Source organism: Diabrotica undecimpunctata, chromosome 2 (assembly GCF_040954645.1).
Source record: "Diabrotica undecimpunctata isolate CICGRU chromosome 2, icDiaUnde3, whole genome shotgun sequence".
Lineage (NCBI taxonomy): Eukaryota > Metazoa > Arthropoda > Insecta > Coleoptera > Chrysomelidae > Diabrotica > Diabrotica undecimpunctata.
This window is the reverse complement of record NC_092804.1, coordinates 177,772,793-177,792,004: the sequence shown is the minus strand read 5'-3', so window position 1 is coordinate 177,792,004 and position 19,212 is coordinate 177,772,793. Positions and strand designations below refer to the sequence as shown.

At 34.3% G+C, this 19,212-nt stretch overlaps 1 protein-coding gene across 1 annotated transcript in view; it reads right to left on the bottom strand.

The window, feature by feature from the left end:
• sbm (L-type amino acid transporter sobremesa) overlaps positions 1 to 18,733 on the bottom strand; it is a 212,956-nt gene extending 194,223 nt beyond the window's left edge. The window contains exon 1 of the mRNA XM_072524115.1: positions 18,619 to 18,733. Within this exon, the coding sequence (XP_072380216.1) occupies positions 18,619 to 18,661 (43 nt within the window). The 5' untranslated portion in view covers positions 18,662 to 18,733. The remainder of the gene's footprint in view (positions 1 to 18,618) is intronic.
• Positions 18,734 to 19,212: the final 479 nt, after the last annotated feature.

The window sequence follows — 19,212 nt, the reverse complement described above, 5'->3', positions numbered from 1 at the left end:
TATATAAAAATAAGCACGCAACCACAAATCCTGCAACCACTTGTTTACTTTGAACTTTATAGAATATACCAGGAACCTGATATCGTAAAACATATTAAGATAGGACGTCTGAGGTGGATAGGGCATGTAATGTGGATGGGACAAAATGATCCAGCTAGAAAAACGCTTCTTGATAGACCCACTAGCCAGAGAAGAAGAGGAAGACCCAGAACAAGGTTCCTTGATAACATCGATGAAGACATGAGAAATATGGAAATACGTGCTTGGCGGAGAAAGGTGATGGATAGGGAGGACTGGAGAGAAATTTTTAATGAGGTTAGGACCCTCGCAGGGTTGTAATGATGATTGAGCGGATTTGTAAATGACTTGATCAAAAAGTTGATATTATACCAAAAAATGAGACCTTGTGAGTTAAAATCGGTCCACTGGACTCAGAGATATAGCTTTTCAAATATAGGGTAAAAAATGCTATTTTTGACCTTTTCGAGGAACATATCTCAGGCCTAAGGGCACCTAGAGGGCTGAAAAAATAGCTTAAGACTGCTTTTTTAAGGTAAAATGATAAAATTGAAAATTACTAAGTTGTCATGGGCAGGTTAAATTTATTTTTAAAAGTGAAGATTTAAATACCTGTCCAAAATTATCAAAAATCAAGTTAAATCATTTTGGATTTGTAAATCTTCACTTTCAAAAATAAATTTAAAAATGAAGTTCATAAATTTGGTGGAGTATATTCTGGAAAGCCAAAAGAGAATGTTGAGTGCATTTTTTGATATAGAATGAGCATTCGAAGCAAACACAATGATTGTTTATCTAAATAGTCTAAAATGAATAGAAGAAACAAGCTTCACATGGATAGACTGCATGCTGAGGAGCCATATCACATATGAAACGTTACTAGGGAATACAGTGTCAGCACAAGTACCTAGAGGCTGCCTGCAGGGGGAGTCATATCTCTTCTCTTGTAGAATGTGATCATGGATGGATGGGCTGTTAGCTAGACTCAGCAACCAGAAGCATCATATCCTAGACTACGCGGATGACCTGATCAACTTATCCCACGGCAAATTTAATGGCATAGTCAAAGATAAAATGTAAGAGGCTGTTACTGTAGACACAGAATGGTGTTGGCAACAAACGGCTTCCATATGTTATACGTTTCATATTGTTGGTCATTTACCTTACAGTTTTATAAAAGTGTGTAATATTTATAGCTTTTCTACCTATTTTATGTCACACATATTTGAAAAACTAAGTAAATTATTATTTAATAAAAACGTAGTGCCAAAATTTAGCAACTTCAGGTTTATATAAATAGATAAACAAATATATAAATCTTCATTTTTTTTTTTTTAAACAACAGATGGTGAACTCTAAAATGTATTAAATAAAAATCTGCTGGATATTATTATTTGTTTTATTTCCTACGTTGACAAATTATATATAGACGAATTATTTAAAGACGCAAAAGTGACTGAGTAAGTACATTCAATCAGAAGCAGATTAAGACGACATTGAGAAACTTGTAATCGGAGGTTGACGAAAAACATTCCGAGATAGGAAAGATTATATAAAAATGGAGAACGGTTATAAAAGATATTTTCACTGGCGCTGTAATTGTAAAGTAAAGCTTCGGCTTTTCAAGGTCCTATTCGCCATTCAGTCCTATACATTGATATCCGTTTTAACCGCACCATTGCTACTAGTGTCTTTCTATAGGTACAAAACCCTTTAGGAAAAAAAGATCTATGCAGGTAGGTCTCCCGCGGAAAATCAACTGAAAATTCAAATGGGACGACAACTACACCATCGTAAATAAAAACTACTTTATTATTATGGACGATATCTTAACAAATTTTTACCTTTGTAAACATGGTAAACAAAGAGTACCATATTTTATACGATTAGATTAGAATTAGGACGATTAGAAGTAAGCCTAGAATTTTTGGTTCCAAAGTACGCGTATAACGAAAGAAAACGCGTTTGTGGATTCTCATGATTTTTACATTTTTGTAATATCTAATGAAATTGATTCGCCAAATCTCAGGCAATCCGTAATACACTTGGAATAAGTTTATTCGTTTATTCACAGTAGAACAGTGCCAGGGTCGGATTAAGCTGATTAAAAGGTGATATATATATATATATATATATATATATATATATATATATATATATATATATATATATATATATCTATTTTTATATTAATTATTTTTAAGATGTATTAGCAGCAATTTTTATTTACTAAACTAATTTTTATTTGGTAAGTTAACAAATTGTTTTTTCTTTCTAGTTCAACCTTGTAAGATATTTTGTCTTTTTTAGCTCTTGATAATAATTGTTCACTACTGTAGTGAACTAGTGAGTGAACTAGAAGTGACTAGTGAGTGTAGTAGTGTCTGGGGGCTCGGGAGACTGAGACCTCGGAAGCCCTGAAGAAGACATCAGAGAGGATGTCGAAAGCTCGGCAAAATGGATATCGACGCGGTTCAACCCGGAAGACTGGTGAGTTTAATATTAATTTTTATAATAATATTAATCTTAGCTCTACATATATATATATATATATATATATATATATATATATATATATATATATATATATATATATATAATATATGTATATATATATATATATATATATATATATATATATTTAAGGGAAAATATAAACGAATAGGAGTTTTATTCGAAATTTACAAGACCGTTAATATTCACTTTACCAGACGCAAAATATAGACTCTTAGCTACAGCATGGGTGAAATAGATCAAGCTAGATGAACAGGCAGGTGAGAAACTTAAAACTGACTATATTAAGTTGTTGCTTTTTGCACTTCAGAGAAAGAAACTTGTAGGGATATTTACAGATGATCCCACAAACTATAAAGTACTTGAAGAATTTCCTGGTGAGTACGATTTGAATGCTATGGCAGAAGATCTTATAATAGCTGAACAAAAGGAAAGACGAGCTAAAGTTAATAACAGTCACTATTATTCAATTCATCCAATAGCATTCCTCGCCTAAACTTTTCTCCTTCCAAATCATATGTTCCCACTATTATTAGAATTAAAATTCATCATACTTGCTTCCCAGCCCAACTACTTCAAAAGGGAGTCTTTCAAAGGCCCTATTGTGAGTGTAACAACACTTCGGTGCAACTGTTTTAAAACTACGGTCTAAAACTGATTGCACTTCCAACTATTTTGTGATCTCGGCAGCGTAAATGTACGGGGATTTGCCCACGAGGCCAGCGGACTGTAAGATCCAGCGCCCATGGTGCAACTGTTTTAAATTACGGTCTGAAACCAATTGCGCTTCCAAATGTTTCGTGATCCCTAGTTTCCATAAAACCGATTTTGTTTGATCTTTCTCCCGTAGTCGTAGTTGCGTTGCAATTTTTTGTAGCACGTTATTATATAAATATTTGGTAATCTGCACTTGAAAAAGGCACTCTGCCGAAACAGCTGTAGTGATAATAATTTATAATAAATTTTGTGGATGTGTTTAAAACAAAAATTTACAGTGTTTTATTGTAAGATAACTATTTTAAAACCTAATTTTTTAAATTGGTCTTCCTTATACCCACAATTTTGCCACATTTACATTGCATTTACCCAACTGATTTAAAGCCAGTTGATCCTTTTGTGGAGACAGGTTTTATTTAGGTTGTAAATTGATGGGCGCTAGACCTTGGAGTTTTGGAAAAATTGCACTATTTACTCTACTAAAAAAATTAGCTAGCCGAATTTTAAATGTAAAAAACACAGTAAATATAGTAAAGGTAAAGAATATAAACTTAATGTGTACTTAATTTATATATTTTGTATGATTTGACTCGTGAATCACGCATAAATTACGTGTACATGAGCATGAGATTGAAGAAATCATACAAGAAGCTTTGGTAAACGAGACAGTCGGCATAAAAGTGAACGGAAGTTTAATTAACAACATTAGGTATGCCGACGATACAGTCATAATAGCCGACAACTTGGAAGACTTAGAAAGAATAATGAACAAAATATTAAGATATAGTGGAGAATACGGACTCTCTCTTAACGTCAAAAAAACCAAATTCATGAAAATTAGCAAGAACAACAATACAAACGAAATATTAACGGAAGGCGGTCAGCAGATTGAGAGAGTAAAAAGATATACTTACTTGGTAACGATAATCACAGAAAATAACGATTATACTGCAGAAATAAGAGTCAGAATTAAAAAAGCACGTGCCAACTTTGTGAAAATGAAAACGATTTTATGCAGCAAAGATCTGACATTGACCCTCAGAATAAGGCTAATTAAATGCTATGTACAGAGTGTCCTCTACTATGGAGCTGAATCATGGACATTACCCCGGAATACAATAAATCGACTTAACGCGTTTGAAATGTGGACATTTACAAGATTGTTAAGGATTCCATGGGTAGATAGAATCACGAATACAGAAGTGTTAAGGAGAATAGGCAGAGAGAGGGAAATGGAAAATACAATAAAAGAAAGGAAATTGCAATATCTCAGACATGTGATGAGAGGCGAAAGATACAACATCTTGAGACTCATAAGTCAAGGAAAAGTAGAGGGTAGGAGAAGCGTAGGAAGAAGACGCGTTTCCTGGTTGAAGAACCTGAGAGAGTGGTTTAGTTGCAGCTCAAGGCAATTGTTCAGAGCAGCTGCCTCGAAGGTCAGAATAGCCATGATGATTGCCAACCTTCGTCGCGGAGATGGCACTTAAAGAAGAAGAAGAGCATGAGTGAAATTAAGTAACCGTAAGCAGGCTTGAACGGCAGTGGAAAACCACTCACCCGACCATCGCTAGTACACAGTCCAAACTCAAGCTCCACTAAAACTCAGTAAACAATGCTCTGAAAGGCTAATTTTTAGTGACCAACAGTGACTTATGCTATAACAAGAGCGGCTCACACATCTCTGGAATCGTGGAGGAATTCACCAGGACAAAGACAGGCGAAACAGTTCATTACAGAACATTCGCCAAAATTTACGGCAGACCTAATAAGCAAAGACAGGAAAACAGTCAAAGCCATAGTAGGTCTTCTGACAGGGCACTGTAAGCTGAATAAACACTTGAAGCTGATGGGACTATGAGATGATGACCTGTGCAGATTATGTCACCTAGAAGAAGAAACAGCAGAGCACATTCTATGTCAGTGTGACAGTCTGGCAAATGTGAGGTTCTTTGCATTAGGAGAAGAAAATACACCAGCAAACAGCTACAAGGAAGGTACAGACTTGAAGCTATTAGACTTTTTAAAACGGGTCAAGCTAGAGAATGTTATTCTCTCTATCCTCCTCTCCTCCTCCTCTCTCTATCCTCTCTAAATCTATCTATCCATCTATATCTTTCAGCTATTCATTTATTTGCATATAAAGGCAAGTATGCAACACTCGACTGGTGAAGTTGTTTGTTGTGTGGGACGAGAGAATTAAAATTTTCTTTACATACCACCAGTACAGACCACCAATTTAGTCGATCAATATATTTAGATGCTTTAAATGACGACAACGAGCTACATAAACTGCAGCCAATTAAAAATAAACACATAAAACGCTCTATTTAGTCCTTTAAATAAATATTTTGTTAAATCAGGGCAATTTATACAGATATATTTGCGTATATGGATCTTTTCCAAGTATATAAGGCGGATATTAGATTTTTGCGTTGAGAAATACTTGATTTCTTTTCTGAGAAACGTATATCCGAGTTTTAACGGGGTTCTATATTTAATAAATTGATTTTTTCGATCAATATCTTTAGTCAAATATTAAGTAAATTATTTAAATAGTATCTTTTATTTGTTGTTACTTTAGATATAGTTTAAAGTAAATAAAATAAACAGTGAAATAGTTTTTTATGTTTAATTCATTATTAAAAAAATCATATTTGGAGAAATTTTTTTTTTGCTTAACGGGATCCTATTAATTCATATATATATTTAGGGATTCTACAGTATTCACTGCCTTCCCTCGCTCAACCGTTTCCATCTCTCTCTGTTGTTCCATTCTCCATCGTTTAGTCCTCTCTTACTCATGGCGTCGTCTACTTCGTTCCTCCAGGATTTTCGGGGTCGTCCTCTTTTCCTCCTTCCTATGGGGCTCCATTCGCTTATTTTCTTTATCCATCTGCTGTCGCTAGTTCTTCTTACATGTCCATACTACTTTAGTCTTTTTTGTTCTATATATGTTAGTATGTCTGTTTCTATTGATGTTCTTTGCTTTATTTCGTCATTACTTCTCCTATCCATTCTTGTTACTCTGCAGCATCTTCGCAGGCATTCCATCTCTGTTGCTACTATCTTACTGCTGGTTTTCTTGTTTATGATCCAATTTTCAGCCCCATATGTCATAATACTTCGCACTAATGTTTTATAAATCTGCGTTTTTGTCTTCATATTTAGGTGTCTATCCCACCATACTGAGTTAAGTTGTCGGATTGCTGTTCTTGTTTGTCCTAATCTCTGTGTAATTTCCTATTAATTTATAACTTTCGTTAAAAACGTAAACTGACTCTACTATTTGCACTATAATCCTGTACAGAGGTTTCTATTACGAATGGGACATAGAATAAATGAAGACTTGTGCTTAATTACTACTTTTTTGGTTTTATTTTATCTTCAAAACTTCATTTACCTCATTTATCTTCAAAATGTTAAAATAAAGCCGATAAAGATCTTCTTTGAGAAGAAGAATTAAATCTTAACAACGTAGATAAATCAAACTTTGGACATCACATCAAATTTAATAATCATTCCTTTTCTCCTTTTAAAAAATAGTAAAATTTTACATAACTTTCCAAATAAAAATGAACCTTTTAGAAGATCTTGAGATATCGAAAGAAATGAAAGTGAACCCTGATGTTTTAGAGAAAGAGTGGGCATCTCCTGGTAAAATTTCTAATTATGTTTTAACCGCTAATTATTCGATGAATTGCCACATTTATGGGGGTGTAGCAATAGCATTTATAACAATACTAAGCGACTACTGTCTCAAAGCACCTACAGCCACGTCTAATAGATTTGCTAGCTTAGATGAAATGCCTGATGAGACCAACCAAACCGGATCTGGTGAAGACAAAAAAAGTACCCAACCCCCACCCATATGTGTTACAGATGTAGTTGATATACGACCTCTTAGACATTTGTTAGAAACAATATCCCCACAGGGATACTCCATCAAATGTCTATAATGAGCAAGTAAAAATCCAGCCGACAACCTCTGAACATTACCGAAACATAACCAAAGCACGTAAGTGGTGGCCTCGTAATATACATCAAACAGCAGATAAAGATGCTTTAAAACATGAGTTAGGAAATATGGGACACGAAGTAACCAATATAGCTAATATAAGAATGGTTCCAAAACATCGCTTCCACTTTTTTATGTAGAAATGAAAACTAAATCAAATAATAAAGACATAATATATGAAATAAGAGTACTCCAAAACATGATTGTATCCTTTGAACCACCACATCCCAAGCATCATGTACCCCAATGTACAAATTGTCAACGCTACGGCCACACAAAAAAATTCTGCCACTTGCCTGCAAGATGCGTAAAGTGTGTAAGTAATCACCATACTTTAAATTATCCACATAAGGAACGCAGCAATAGCGTACAGTGTGTACTTTGTATGGAAAATCATCCGACTAACTATAAGGGCTGCGTCGTATACAAACAAATACAAAAAGAAAAATTCCCCCAACTTAGGAAGAAACCAGAAGCCCATAGTACAGGTACCAAGGAAACTAGCAATCAAACAGTAATCCCTGGTGTTTTTACGCTCAAAAAACTTCAGGAAATAGTCAAATGACTAAAAATCACAAACCAACAAAGTGATGTCGGCTCAAACCATTTAACTACAATTTCCAACCTTGAAAACCCGATGGCAAAACTAATGGAGAGAATGGACACTGTCCTCAAAGTCCTTAAGTCCTTGCTGAACTTCTGAATGAAATAAAACAGAAATATGCGCAAGTAGTCATTTGTGGAGATTTCAGGATAGATTCAATACAGGTAAAATGTTTTTTGGACTTACTGGAATGTTTTCAGCTTAAATCTTACATATCCGTATTTACCCGATTTTAAAAATACGATAAACACATAGAATTCCATCAGATCCCCTCCAAATCAAGATTAGAACAATTATTTTACTTCTGGAAAATTTCAACACGAAAAAAAGGACTGGATAACAGAACACGATCAATTGTTAAGGCTTTGGGAACTCATGCAACTCAAGCCATACTACTGTCCAAACTCGGTTTTTGGACATAAACAAATTTACGTATTGAGGGAATAGTTGTGTAAGTTATAGCCTCCACCAGTCAATTATCAATTTTATTCTTTGTGTAGAATGGACTTGGTCTACCCTATTCAAAAACATAGAGAATTTATATTGGAATTGGAATTGGAAAGACGAAACGATGACGAAAACCATCTGAAACCCAATCCTACAAAAACACAGGTGTGTGCTTTCCACCTTAGAAACAAGCATGCCCGAAAGACGCTGGAGGTGGAATTGCGTGGTCAGATGCTGGAACACAATGAAAGGCCAAAATACTTCGGCTTACGTCTGGATAGAACTCTGTCTTATGGATATCACTGTCGAGATATCAAGAAAAAAATAAGCGCCAGAAATAATATCATGCGCAAACTAACAAACACAAAATAAGGAGCATAACCACACATTCTCCGTACTTCTGTCTTAGCATTATGTTTTTCTGCCGCTGAGTTTGGAGCACCAGTGTGGGAAAACTCTGCTCACGCTAAAAACGTCGATGTTGCGTTAAATGAAACGGTTCGTATAATATCTGGTTGCCTGAAACCGACACCTATCGAAGAGGTCTACCCTATAGTTGGAATCGCTCCACCTGCTATCAGAAGACAGGTCACGTCAGAGATAGAACGAAAGAAGCAGGAGACGGAAAGACACCCCTTGTAAGTCCACCAAGTTCAGCCAAGTAGATTAAGATCTCGGAAAAGATTTCTGAAAAAATCACGATCCCTTTCCGAAGAGCCAAAGACGCGCCGAATACACCTATGGCATGCGTCAGCTACAGCACATTTTGCTCCCCCTCAGAGGAAATGGCCGCTGGATACATTTTGCCGCATCCCACATGGAAAGCGCTAAACAGACTCAGAACTGGCGTTTCACTTTGTGAAACTGGGGTTTCACTGAAGAAATGGGGATACCAGGAGGACGATACCTGCGACTGTGGCGCGGTTCAGAGTAGTCACCATCTACTATCATGCAGAGAGATGAGGGAGACCTGCACAGTCTCCATGTTTTCCATATAAGTTTGGTTGTGTGTAAATAGAAAGATCATATTCCAGGAAGCTGTATATAAGCAAACAAAGGACATCATAATCATTTTGCAGTATCTCGGGAATAAAGATGAATTAAAAGAAAATAAAATTTAAGAAAGTATAAGTATTCGAAAGCTGGTGCAAATGAAGAAGTGCTTCCAAGAATGAACAAAGAAGAGGAAATAATGCAAAGATTGAAAAAAACTGAAGTATTTGATCATACAATATGGGGAACCAGATATGAAATGCTATGACTCATAATAGAAAGAAAGATAAAAGGCAAGAGCGGTATTGCAAGAAGGAGAAGTTATTGGCTGAGAAATTGAAGGGAGTAGTTTAGTATAAGTTTAGGACAGCTGTGAATAAAGTTCGAGTAGCCAAAATCATTCCCAACCTCAGATAAGAGAAGAATTTTACGCCGCCTTCTTGCGAGATCGTCATAAAAATCCATACGTATCTTATTTTCTCTAAAATCATAATAATTAAAATCTGGTTGAATTAACTAACTGAAATGTTTAATAAAATATCTAGAAGAAAAACATCTTTTTGTAATCAATTCTTTGTTTAAATAGAAACCATATAGAAACTTTAGAAACCAATCTAAAATGGAAAAACTACGGAAGAATCATGGAACAACTATCATGTTCCTATAATTATCACTGAATTTTCCACCGGTAGTTATCAGAGGATGGTATAAACAGAAGTCATCTTTAAGACTAAGTATTAAAAAGTAAAAAAATGATAAACAAATTGCACCTTGAACAACATTTCGAATCGACTTTTAAGTATTTTATCCTTAGATTACCGAACGGATCTAATGCATAATCCGTGTCATAAAAATTTATTATCAGTTCTTAACTAGTATTTCCAAATCAAATAAATATTACTTGATAAGATCTGCGTTTCTAAGTTATTTAATACTCATTGGTAATTCATCTAAATGCTTTGTCATCAATCATCATAATAAGTTTATAGATTTGATATTTCTTAGAATATAGCATGAGTATGAAACCTTTTGCTGTTTAACGAGATCTAGTAATTCTGTTTGGATGTTAGCTCTTTGTAAAACCCCAAATTTTTAACCTGGTCCACCCATAGAATTCTGAACAACCTTCTAACATAACATATTTCAAAAGATTCGTCATGTAATATGATGAAAGGAGCTCGCAAAACTAAAGAATTTTTTTTATCTTAGATAAAGTGTTTTTAGATTACAGAATACTAAATAGGAATTCTGAAAACCCATATCCAATTAGGTTTTGTAATTTAAAAATTAACCACTATACTTTCCTATAATGGAACGGATATTGGTTCAGGAAATAAGCCTCTAATAGCTGACATCACAGTTTTATTCGAGAAAAAAATCTCAAAAAAAAAACACCAAAAATAAATAGATCAGAAGTCAACAAAAACCGAGTAGAAAAATATCTAAATAAACAACTGAGGAAAATAATAAATGAAAACAGTTATAAATCTGAAACATGCTTGTTCGAAATTCTCACAAAATAGAATAGAATAGAAATATGTTTGAAACAACGAAACAGTGGGCATAAAAAACCACCAAATGAGTAAAGGAGTTAGAATCAAATAGAAATATTCTTTATTAGTTATTCGTATTTAGGTATATAGTATTAGTATATTCGTATTATAGTATTTATATATAAATCGTAATTTCTTAGTTATTCGTTACGAAAATCTTTCACTGAATAATATAGTTTTTCAGATAGATAGGCTTTTTTTCTTTTTCGGAACTTAACCCTTTATAGGTCTGTGGTCGATATTTCGACCACTGCTCTTATTAATACTTATGAGCTAGTAATTGACATGAAAAGTTACCGAAGTGCAAATTCAGTGTTTGTAAATGAATTGTACCCAAAATGAACACCACAGAACAAAATACGGCAACGTGGCACCAATGTGGTCGATTCGCTAACCACAACCCATCATACTCTGTAAGTTACCGTTGAACGTGATCACAGGTTTTTGCCGTTTGTAAAAGTTAGAAAAATAATTTACAAAAGATTTATAAATACATCAAACTCAAGGTAACACATCACAGTATTATGGTCTTTTATTATCTATTCAGATTTTATTGGCGCTAAGATGATATATCTTGATTTACTAAACATAACCTCAAAGTAGCACATGCTGATTTTACAATTGTTCTATTGAAATGTATTTTCACTCTTGTTTATTTTAAATCTATACAATTATATTCTTTTTTTACGTAAATCTGACTTACTTGAATAATATTTCCAAGAATTAAATTGCTGTGCGGTAGATCAAGTAATTAAATTTTTCAAGTATTTGTATACAACAATGTACGTATCTTTTGCAGTAAAATGGAACACCGCAGTATACTTGAAAATTTACAAAATATGACTCAGGATGATTTATTTGATTACATAGATGGTATTCCATATCAACAAGCCATAAATTCAGATTTTGAGGGTGATTCTGATGCAGAAGATAATCTTCCTATTTCCAACCGAACGTCGGTTGCATCCAACGCGACTATTACTTCATTGTCTAATGATGACAAGGTTGAATTTCTTGATGTTGATTCAGATGACTCAATGGATGATATAGCTTTCCACCCTCAGGTAAGAACAAATCGCATTTTTGACGACGTCGATACTTCCTCAGGTGAAGACGAAATAGAAGAGAACCAAGAGAACACAGTAAAGTGCGATGATACATATAAATGGAGAAAGAACGCTTCTGATGCACAAAAATATTCGAATGCGCCGTTTACCAGACCATTTGGCCCAGCAAAACCGGTCAATATAAATTCACCATTCGACGTGTTTTCTTTGTTCATGAGCAAAGATATTATAGCTAATATAATTACACAGTCAAATCTCTATGCTCAACAACAAAATCATAATAATCTCGACCTAACTGAGGAAGAACTGAAAGCATTTCTAGGGGTTCTTATAATCATGGGGTTTCATAAACTACCTAGTTTGAGACATTATTGGTCAACTGATATTAACATGCACGTGCCAAGAGTTTCGCAAATTTTTACGCAAAAACGATTCTTAAAAATTCTTCGTTTTCTCCATCTAAACAATAACGAAAACATGGAAAGAAATCAAAATAACCCCAATTTTGACAAACTGTTCAAAGTAAGGCCTTTGATAACAGAACTGCAGCAACGCTTTCAAGAGAACTTTTATACAAGTAGAAATGTTGCGGTAGATGAAAGTATGGTTGCTTTCAAGGGGCGAAGTTCTCTCAAACAATATATGCCGAAAAAGCCCATAAAAAGAGGCTTTAAAGTTTGGGTCGTTGCATGCTCCGAAACTGGATACGTGCACAAATTTAGCATATATGAAGGCAAATCTCAATCACAACATGCTGAATATGGTTTAGGCGCTAAAACGGTCTCTTAGAGGCGCAAACTACTGCATGTATTTCGATAATTTTTTCTCGAGTTTTCCTCCTCTTAAGAAAATGTTAACCTATGATTTGTTCTGCTGTGGAACTTTTAGAATAAATCGTAAAGGCTTTCCAAAACAAATGAGAAAGGACAAAACAATGAAAATGGGAGAACACGATTATTGCATGTCCAATGATATGTCTGTTGTTAAATGGAAAGATCAGGGGCGCAAATGCGTTTTAGTCGGCAGTACTATGCATAATCCACTTGAGATTACTTCAGTTTTGCGAAGAAAACCGAATGGTGAACAAGAAAGTGTTAAGTGTCCAAAAGCCATAAGTGATTACAATCGCTATATGGGTGGAGTCGATCTATTCGATCAACTTCATGATTCTTATCCAATTTCATGAAAATCCCGAAGATGGTATATGAAGATTATTTACTATTTGATTGATGCAGCAGTGGTAAATTCATATATAACTTATAAGACTACAATGAAAATGAGGTCCATTAAATCGAAACCAATGAGTCACCTGTATTTTAGAAGTGTATTGGCCAACGAGCTCATAGGTGATTTCTATAACAGAAAGAGACCAGGACCTAAGGTAACAATAGGAAGAAATAAACTGAAGAAAATGGGAGGAACCACTAATTCTGTTAGCGTTGAAAGCACGGTGAGACTAAGCGATGTTGGCAATCACATGCCAGAAAAAGGAACATCAAGACGTTGTGCACTCTGTTCAATGAGAGCAAAGCCAAAACGTTCAAGTATTAAATGCTCAGATTGCCAGGTTGCTTTATTCTTAACCCTTTTTTTTTTCTTTTTTACTTAGATTTCTTTGCTCTGAGTTCTTTAGAACTCAGTGGACGAGATCGGTAAATATACATGAAAGGTTGAATTTCTGGTGGAATAATCATGATTAGGTCTTACTGGAAAACATGTAGGTGTTTACGAATTAAGAAAACAGTTTCGAAAATATATAAAGAGGAAAGAATTAAAATCCCGTGATTTTTGAACAAGTTTCTTCTGCAATGTGCTAATCTACTGAGGCCAAAAAGATACCGTATTGCTCTTTTTTGTAATTTAAATAATTTAAAAATAACATCAGATTTGGCAGCTGTACTAGAACCCCAAAAAGGAAGATCATATCGAAGATGAGACTCGAACAAAAAAATATGTTATTTTGGAAGATGCTAAATTGATTTACTTCGAAACAGATCTTATTGCATAGCAGGTTGAGGCTAATTTCTTACCTAACAAATCGATATGAAGAGACCATTTAAGGTTCTGTCTATAAACATACGAAGAAATTTTACAGAATCAACGATACTGATCTGGCTGTTATTAAGAAGCAAAAGTTGAAGAGCTTCTTTATAGGATATTGTTACTGTCTTATCCACATTAAAAGAGAGTAAGAGTCGGACCAGGTTTTTATTTTAAGTAGATTAGAAGATTTAGATGCATGAAGAGTTGCAATATTAGAGTTCCTCCAGGTAATGCTGGTATCATCAGCAAAAAAGAAACATTTTTCCATCGATTTTTAAGTTAGTGATGTCATTCATAAAGATAAGGAAAAGTAAAATATCCCATACTGAACCTTGTGGTACACTACATGCAATGATTTTGTGACTAGAGTCAGTATCATTTGTTCTTACTAGTTGTTTCCTATTCCTCAAGTAAGATTGGAACCAATTCAAAGAAATACCTCGAATTCCGTAGAAATTTAGTTTGTTCTATCAAAATGTCGTAGTGCTTGATAGACCTCATATAGTACAGAAAACATAGCATCACTGACACATTTATTAGATAAAAAGCAGAACTGACTTTGTGATAAAATATTGTTTTCAACGAGAAAGGACATAAGTCGGGATTTTATAAGTCTCTCAATAATTTTGGATAGGACCGGTACTAAGGGAATAGGTCTATAATTGCAGACATTCAATTTTTCACCACCCTTATGAAGAGAAATAATAATAATAATAATAATAAAAGAATTGTTAATTTGTGAGACTAGGACTTCCAACACATTTTTTGGGAGATTTAAGAAAATTTTTATCGATAGTTCATCAGTATTACAGAAAGATTTGCTTTTGATACTACTAATTGTTTGCATCAGTTCAGATTTATCAACTAGTCTTATAAAGAATGAATTCGAGACTTTTTTTAATTGGGGTGATAGGAAATATCAGGATCTTGTGGCAAAATAGTTTATGTTATATTTTTCCTCACATTAATGAAGTATTCATTTAAATTTTCAGGGTTTGCAAGAGAAAATGATTGAGCTATGTTAGTCTTATTTCGAAGATCGTTTATTATGGACCAAGTTTCTCTTGCAACATTTTTATAGCTTCCCAGACGATTCTCATAGTACATTTTTTTAGCTGTTTTGATAAGTTTTAGATAGGTTCCTCTATACTTGGAGATATATTCAGTCACAAAGACGTTGGTAGTAAATTTTTTGATGTACAATAGTGAACGCATACTCTTGGTTGATATGCTGATACCTTTGCTAGTCCAGAGTTAGTGATGTTTTGACTTAATTGTAATTAAAGGAAATGCCTTATTGAAAATACAGACAAGCCTATCTAAAAAATCACTGAAATTATAGTCCACAGAGAGAAAATGCCACCCAGAATTCAAGCACAAATTTTGGAATTTACGAAAGTTCTGAGCGGAAAAAATCCTACATAAACGTTGGGTTTTCGAGGATTGTATGTTAAGAGTGTTAAACTTGGTATATACTGCTTCATGATCAGATAGTCTTACATTAATAATTGTAGAGCGTGCATCAAGAGGTGAGAAATCTGAGACAATAGACAATAGAGAGACAATAAAAATAGTCATTAAATATTTATTTATTTAAAAGATTATTTCTATCCTTATGCTTTCACCTGCAGTACACCCAGCTGCTAATTTCAGAGGAGTACACCAACCCTTTTATTGCGAATGGCTTAAACGGTATCACTACAATAGACGGGGAAAACCCAACATATGCTGACGTCAGGAAGCCTCCTTTATTTCTCCAAGCCACGTAAAAACACAAAATCGAGAACAAAGTCGAAAAATAGCCATCGTAGAAGAGTACTCGCAGTGTCTTATCTGTCGTGAAAGACTTAAAAGAAGGTTGATAAACTTGGAGACCACGCGAGTACAATCGCAGTAGAGGAAGACCACAAAACGGTGGCTAGACATCAAAGCAAAAGTGGGAAGAAACTGGCACCAAATAGCACAAAACAGGGAAGAGTGGAGAACTCATGAGGAGGTCTTTGTCCGAGAGTCGATGCAAAAAGACTGAAGAAGAGAAGAAGAAGAACTGATATTTGAATGTAAATGTTCTTAAGAGATATACCATCAATTCGGCGAGAAGTTATGTCAATAGTAAGTAGTCAACGCTAGATCACAATTCCGAGCAGCAGTACATAAAGGAAAGATCACACAATTGATGTTCTAGCAGAACATGACACATGAAGGAGAAAAAGAAGAATGTTCGTCATAATTTGTAATCTCCATCAACCAATTTTTATAAATATCGTGTAAGTAGTAGTAAGTAGCGATATATAGATAGTGTAAGTTTGTCGTGAAACGCGTATTTCCTGTAATATAAAGCAAATGTTTACAAATAAATTTGTCGAAAAAGGTGATGAAAATAAGGTTTTCCATTAATTGTATACTTAAATTTCAGAAGTGTCACTGAATGAAATTATAACACTAGCAGAAGAACAACGAGGTTTTAGGTCGGGAAGATCATGCACCGACGCTACATTTATATTGAGGTAAATGCAAGAGAAATCATTAGAATACAACAAACCGGCATATCTATGTTTCGTGGACCTTAAGAAGGCATTTGACCGGGTCAAATTAAAGGACTTTATCCACTTATTGGACACAAGAGAAAAATAATCGAAAATATCTACCTAAACAACACAATAAAAGTAAAAGTAGAAGAAGAACTAACCGACCCTATTAACGCTGGAAATAGGATAAGGCAGGAAGATTCAAATGGGAGAAAAACAACTTAAAATAATCTGCCATGCAGACGACGCATACTGCTCTCTCAAAGTGAAGATGATTTACAACGAATGCTGCACCAATTTAATATAACCGCCAGAGAATTAATTTAACATGTTAATCTCCCCAAAAAAGACAAAATGCATGGTTATAACCTCAAATTTACTAAGAATAGAGCAATAATCAAGTGAATAGAGCAAACAGAGCCGCAGGTTGCCTAAATGAAACAATATGGAGAAATAAAAATATGAGGAAATAAATGAAAGGCTGAATTTACAAAACAGTCATCAGACCAATAATGACATACACGGCAGAATCACGACCTAACACAGAGAGGACAAAAAGGGTGTTAGAAACAGCAGAGATGAAAACACTTAGAAAAATTAATGGTAAGACACTATGGGACAGAGTTAGAAGTACAGATATACGACGTAGATGCAAGGTGGAAAACATCAAGAACTGGGTAAAAAATAGAAGAGTAGATTGGAACGATCATATAAGCCGAATGATAACAAATAGAGTAGTAAAGACGGCAAGAGACGGTTCCCCAATAGGAAGACGATCAGTAGGAAGACCAAGAAAACGATGAAACGACAACTTACTGGAGGCACATTGAAAAACAGACAGAGTCGGGTCTATATAAAAAGAAGAAGAAGAAGAATTTCAGAAGTATGAAACAGTAATATAACTGTTTATTAAATTGTAAAGAAAGTCCGCTAAAAAATTGATATTTTTAATTTTAAAACCTGTAGAAATCGATCTTTAAGTGAGATTTTCTTATAAAACTTTTGAGTACCATCTTTTATATAAAACAAAGTCTGAAATTTTAAAAATGTTAAATGTGAAATAACTTTGAATAACATTTCACCTCGACTAATACCAATATCGAAAGCGAAGCGATACGATGGTGTGTACGAAGCCTCACAACACACCGGTTGCAACACTTCTTGAAAAGATGTTTATACAAATGTTCATCTGTACATTATCGATTGTAAAAAGGCCTTTGGTACGATAAAACACCGCGAGCTTATGCAAATTCTCAAAATGTGGAATTAGATGCAAAAGAATTGGACCACGTTGAATTCATATTGGACCACGTTGTCGTATCGTATGAGACAGGGTTTATTTGGTCAGTTGATTTCCAAAATGAGTTGTTAACTTTTGAACGAATATGTGAACGACATTGTTTTGAGCAATACATAAAGTGAATGACATTAGTCGACGTTGTAGCAAGACGTGATACTCGAAAAAGAATTCAAAATTGTCACAGTAAGATACACAGAACATTCAAGTAAGAAATCATTACAAATGTATGGCAACAGGATAGGTGATTGACACAGGATTGATAATTACATCAGAAACAGAATAGTGTTTCCTGAAATCAATTGTTAATGTGTGTTAAAGTTTTTTTACAATCTTTATTTTTATATCAGCCAAAGTATCCAAAGAATGGTTAACCGGAAGGCATTGTATAAAGAATAACATAATTTGAATGTCTATTTATAAATATTTTTCATGCTTGTTAAAGTTCCAAATTGTTTCTAAAATTATTTGTTTATAATAGGCATAATTTTGTTATTTATTGATTGTCACAACAGTTTAATTACCGTTCATTAAAAGTAGTAACTGTTTAGTTTAAACAGAAAGAGCGGCTTTGTTACTTGTAGAACTTTCTTTTAGTTTTTAAAATAATGTGCAATGTGTAACATTTGGCGTTTAATACACGCAAATATGTTTTTTTTAACAAAAAAACACTATCGAAACCGCCACCTCCCTAGTCTAAATCCACACGATGCGCTCTACTTAGAAAATTGCATCAGATTCTATTTGAAACCTTATACCCAAGAAATATATAGCCTCAGTAGTACCTAAAACTCCACTTTTAATTTATGATCAAAGACTTACCACAAATAATCTGCTTGCTGTGGGCATATTCATCGCCATACATGTCTCTCTACGAGGATCGAAATTGTAACGACGCTGTTCGGATGATATCATGACACTTACTGGAGTTCGCACGTACATCGTTTCGCCGGGTAGCGTCGCACCAACCGGTGGAGTTGCGCCGCGACGGTGTTTTCCGAGCGCTGTTGCCGAATCTGCTCGATTTCGCGGCAGTCGCTGAAAAGAAAATTGTTCGTGTTATATCTTACACACAAACATTTATGTTGCCCAAAGCAAGCAAGACAAGCTATAACACAGTGGCGTGGTTACAGTGGATGTCCCATATAACGTGGAGGAATGCTGAAACCTGCTGTTCATTTTGGTTTAAAAAAATTACTAATAATTTCCTTGGATATCTTTTCTTTACTAATGGACTTATGGTTGAAATGTAAAATTTGGGATAATATTACATTATGTATGTTTAAAAAAAATTAGCGTTGTAGCAAATATCATAACAAAAACCATTTACCTATTTTCAACAGTTTCTTAATAAAGAAAATTTAAGGCATTAGCCCTCTACTGCATGAATTATTGCAAACATGAAATAAAAAATAT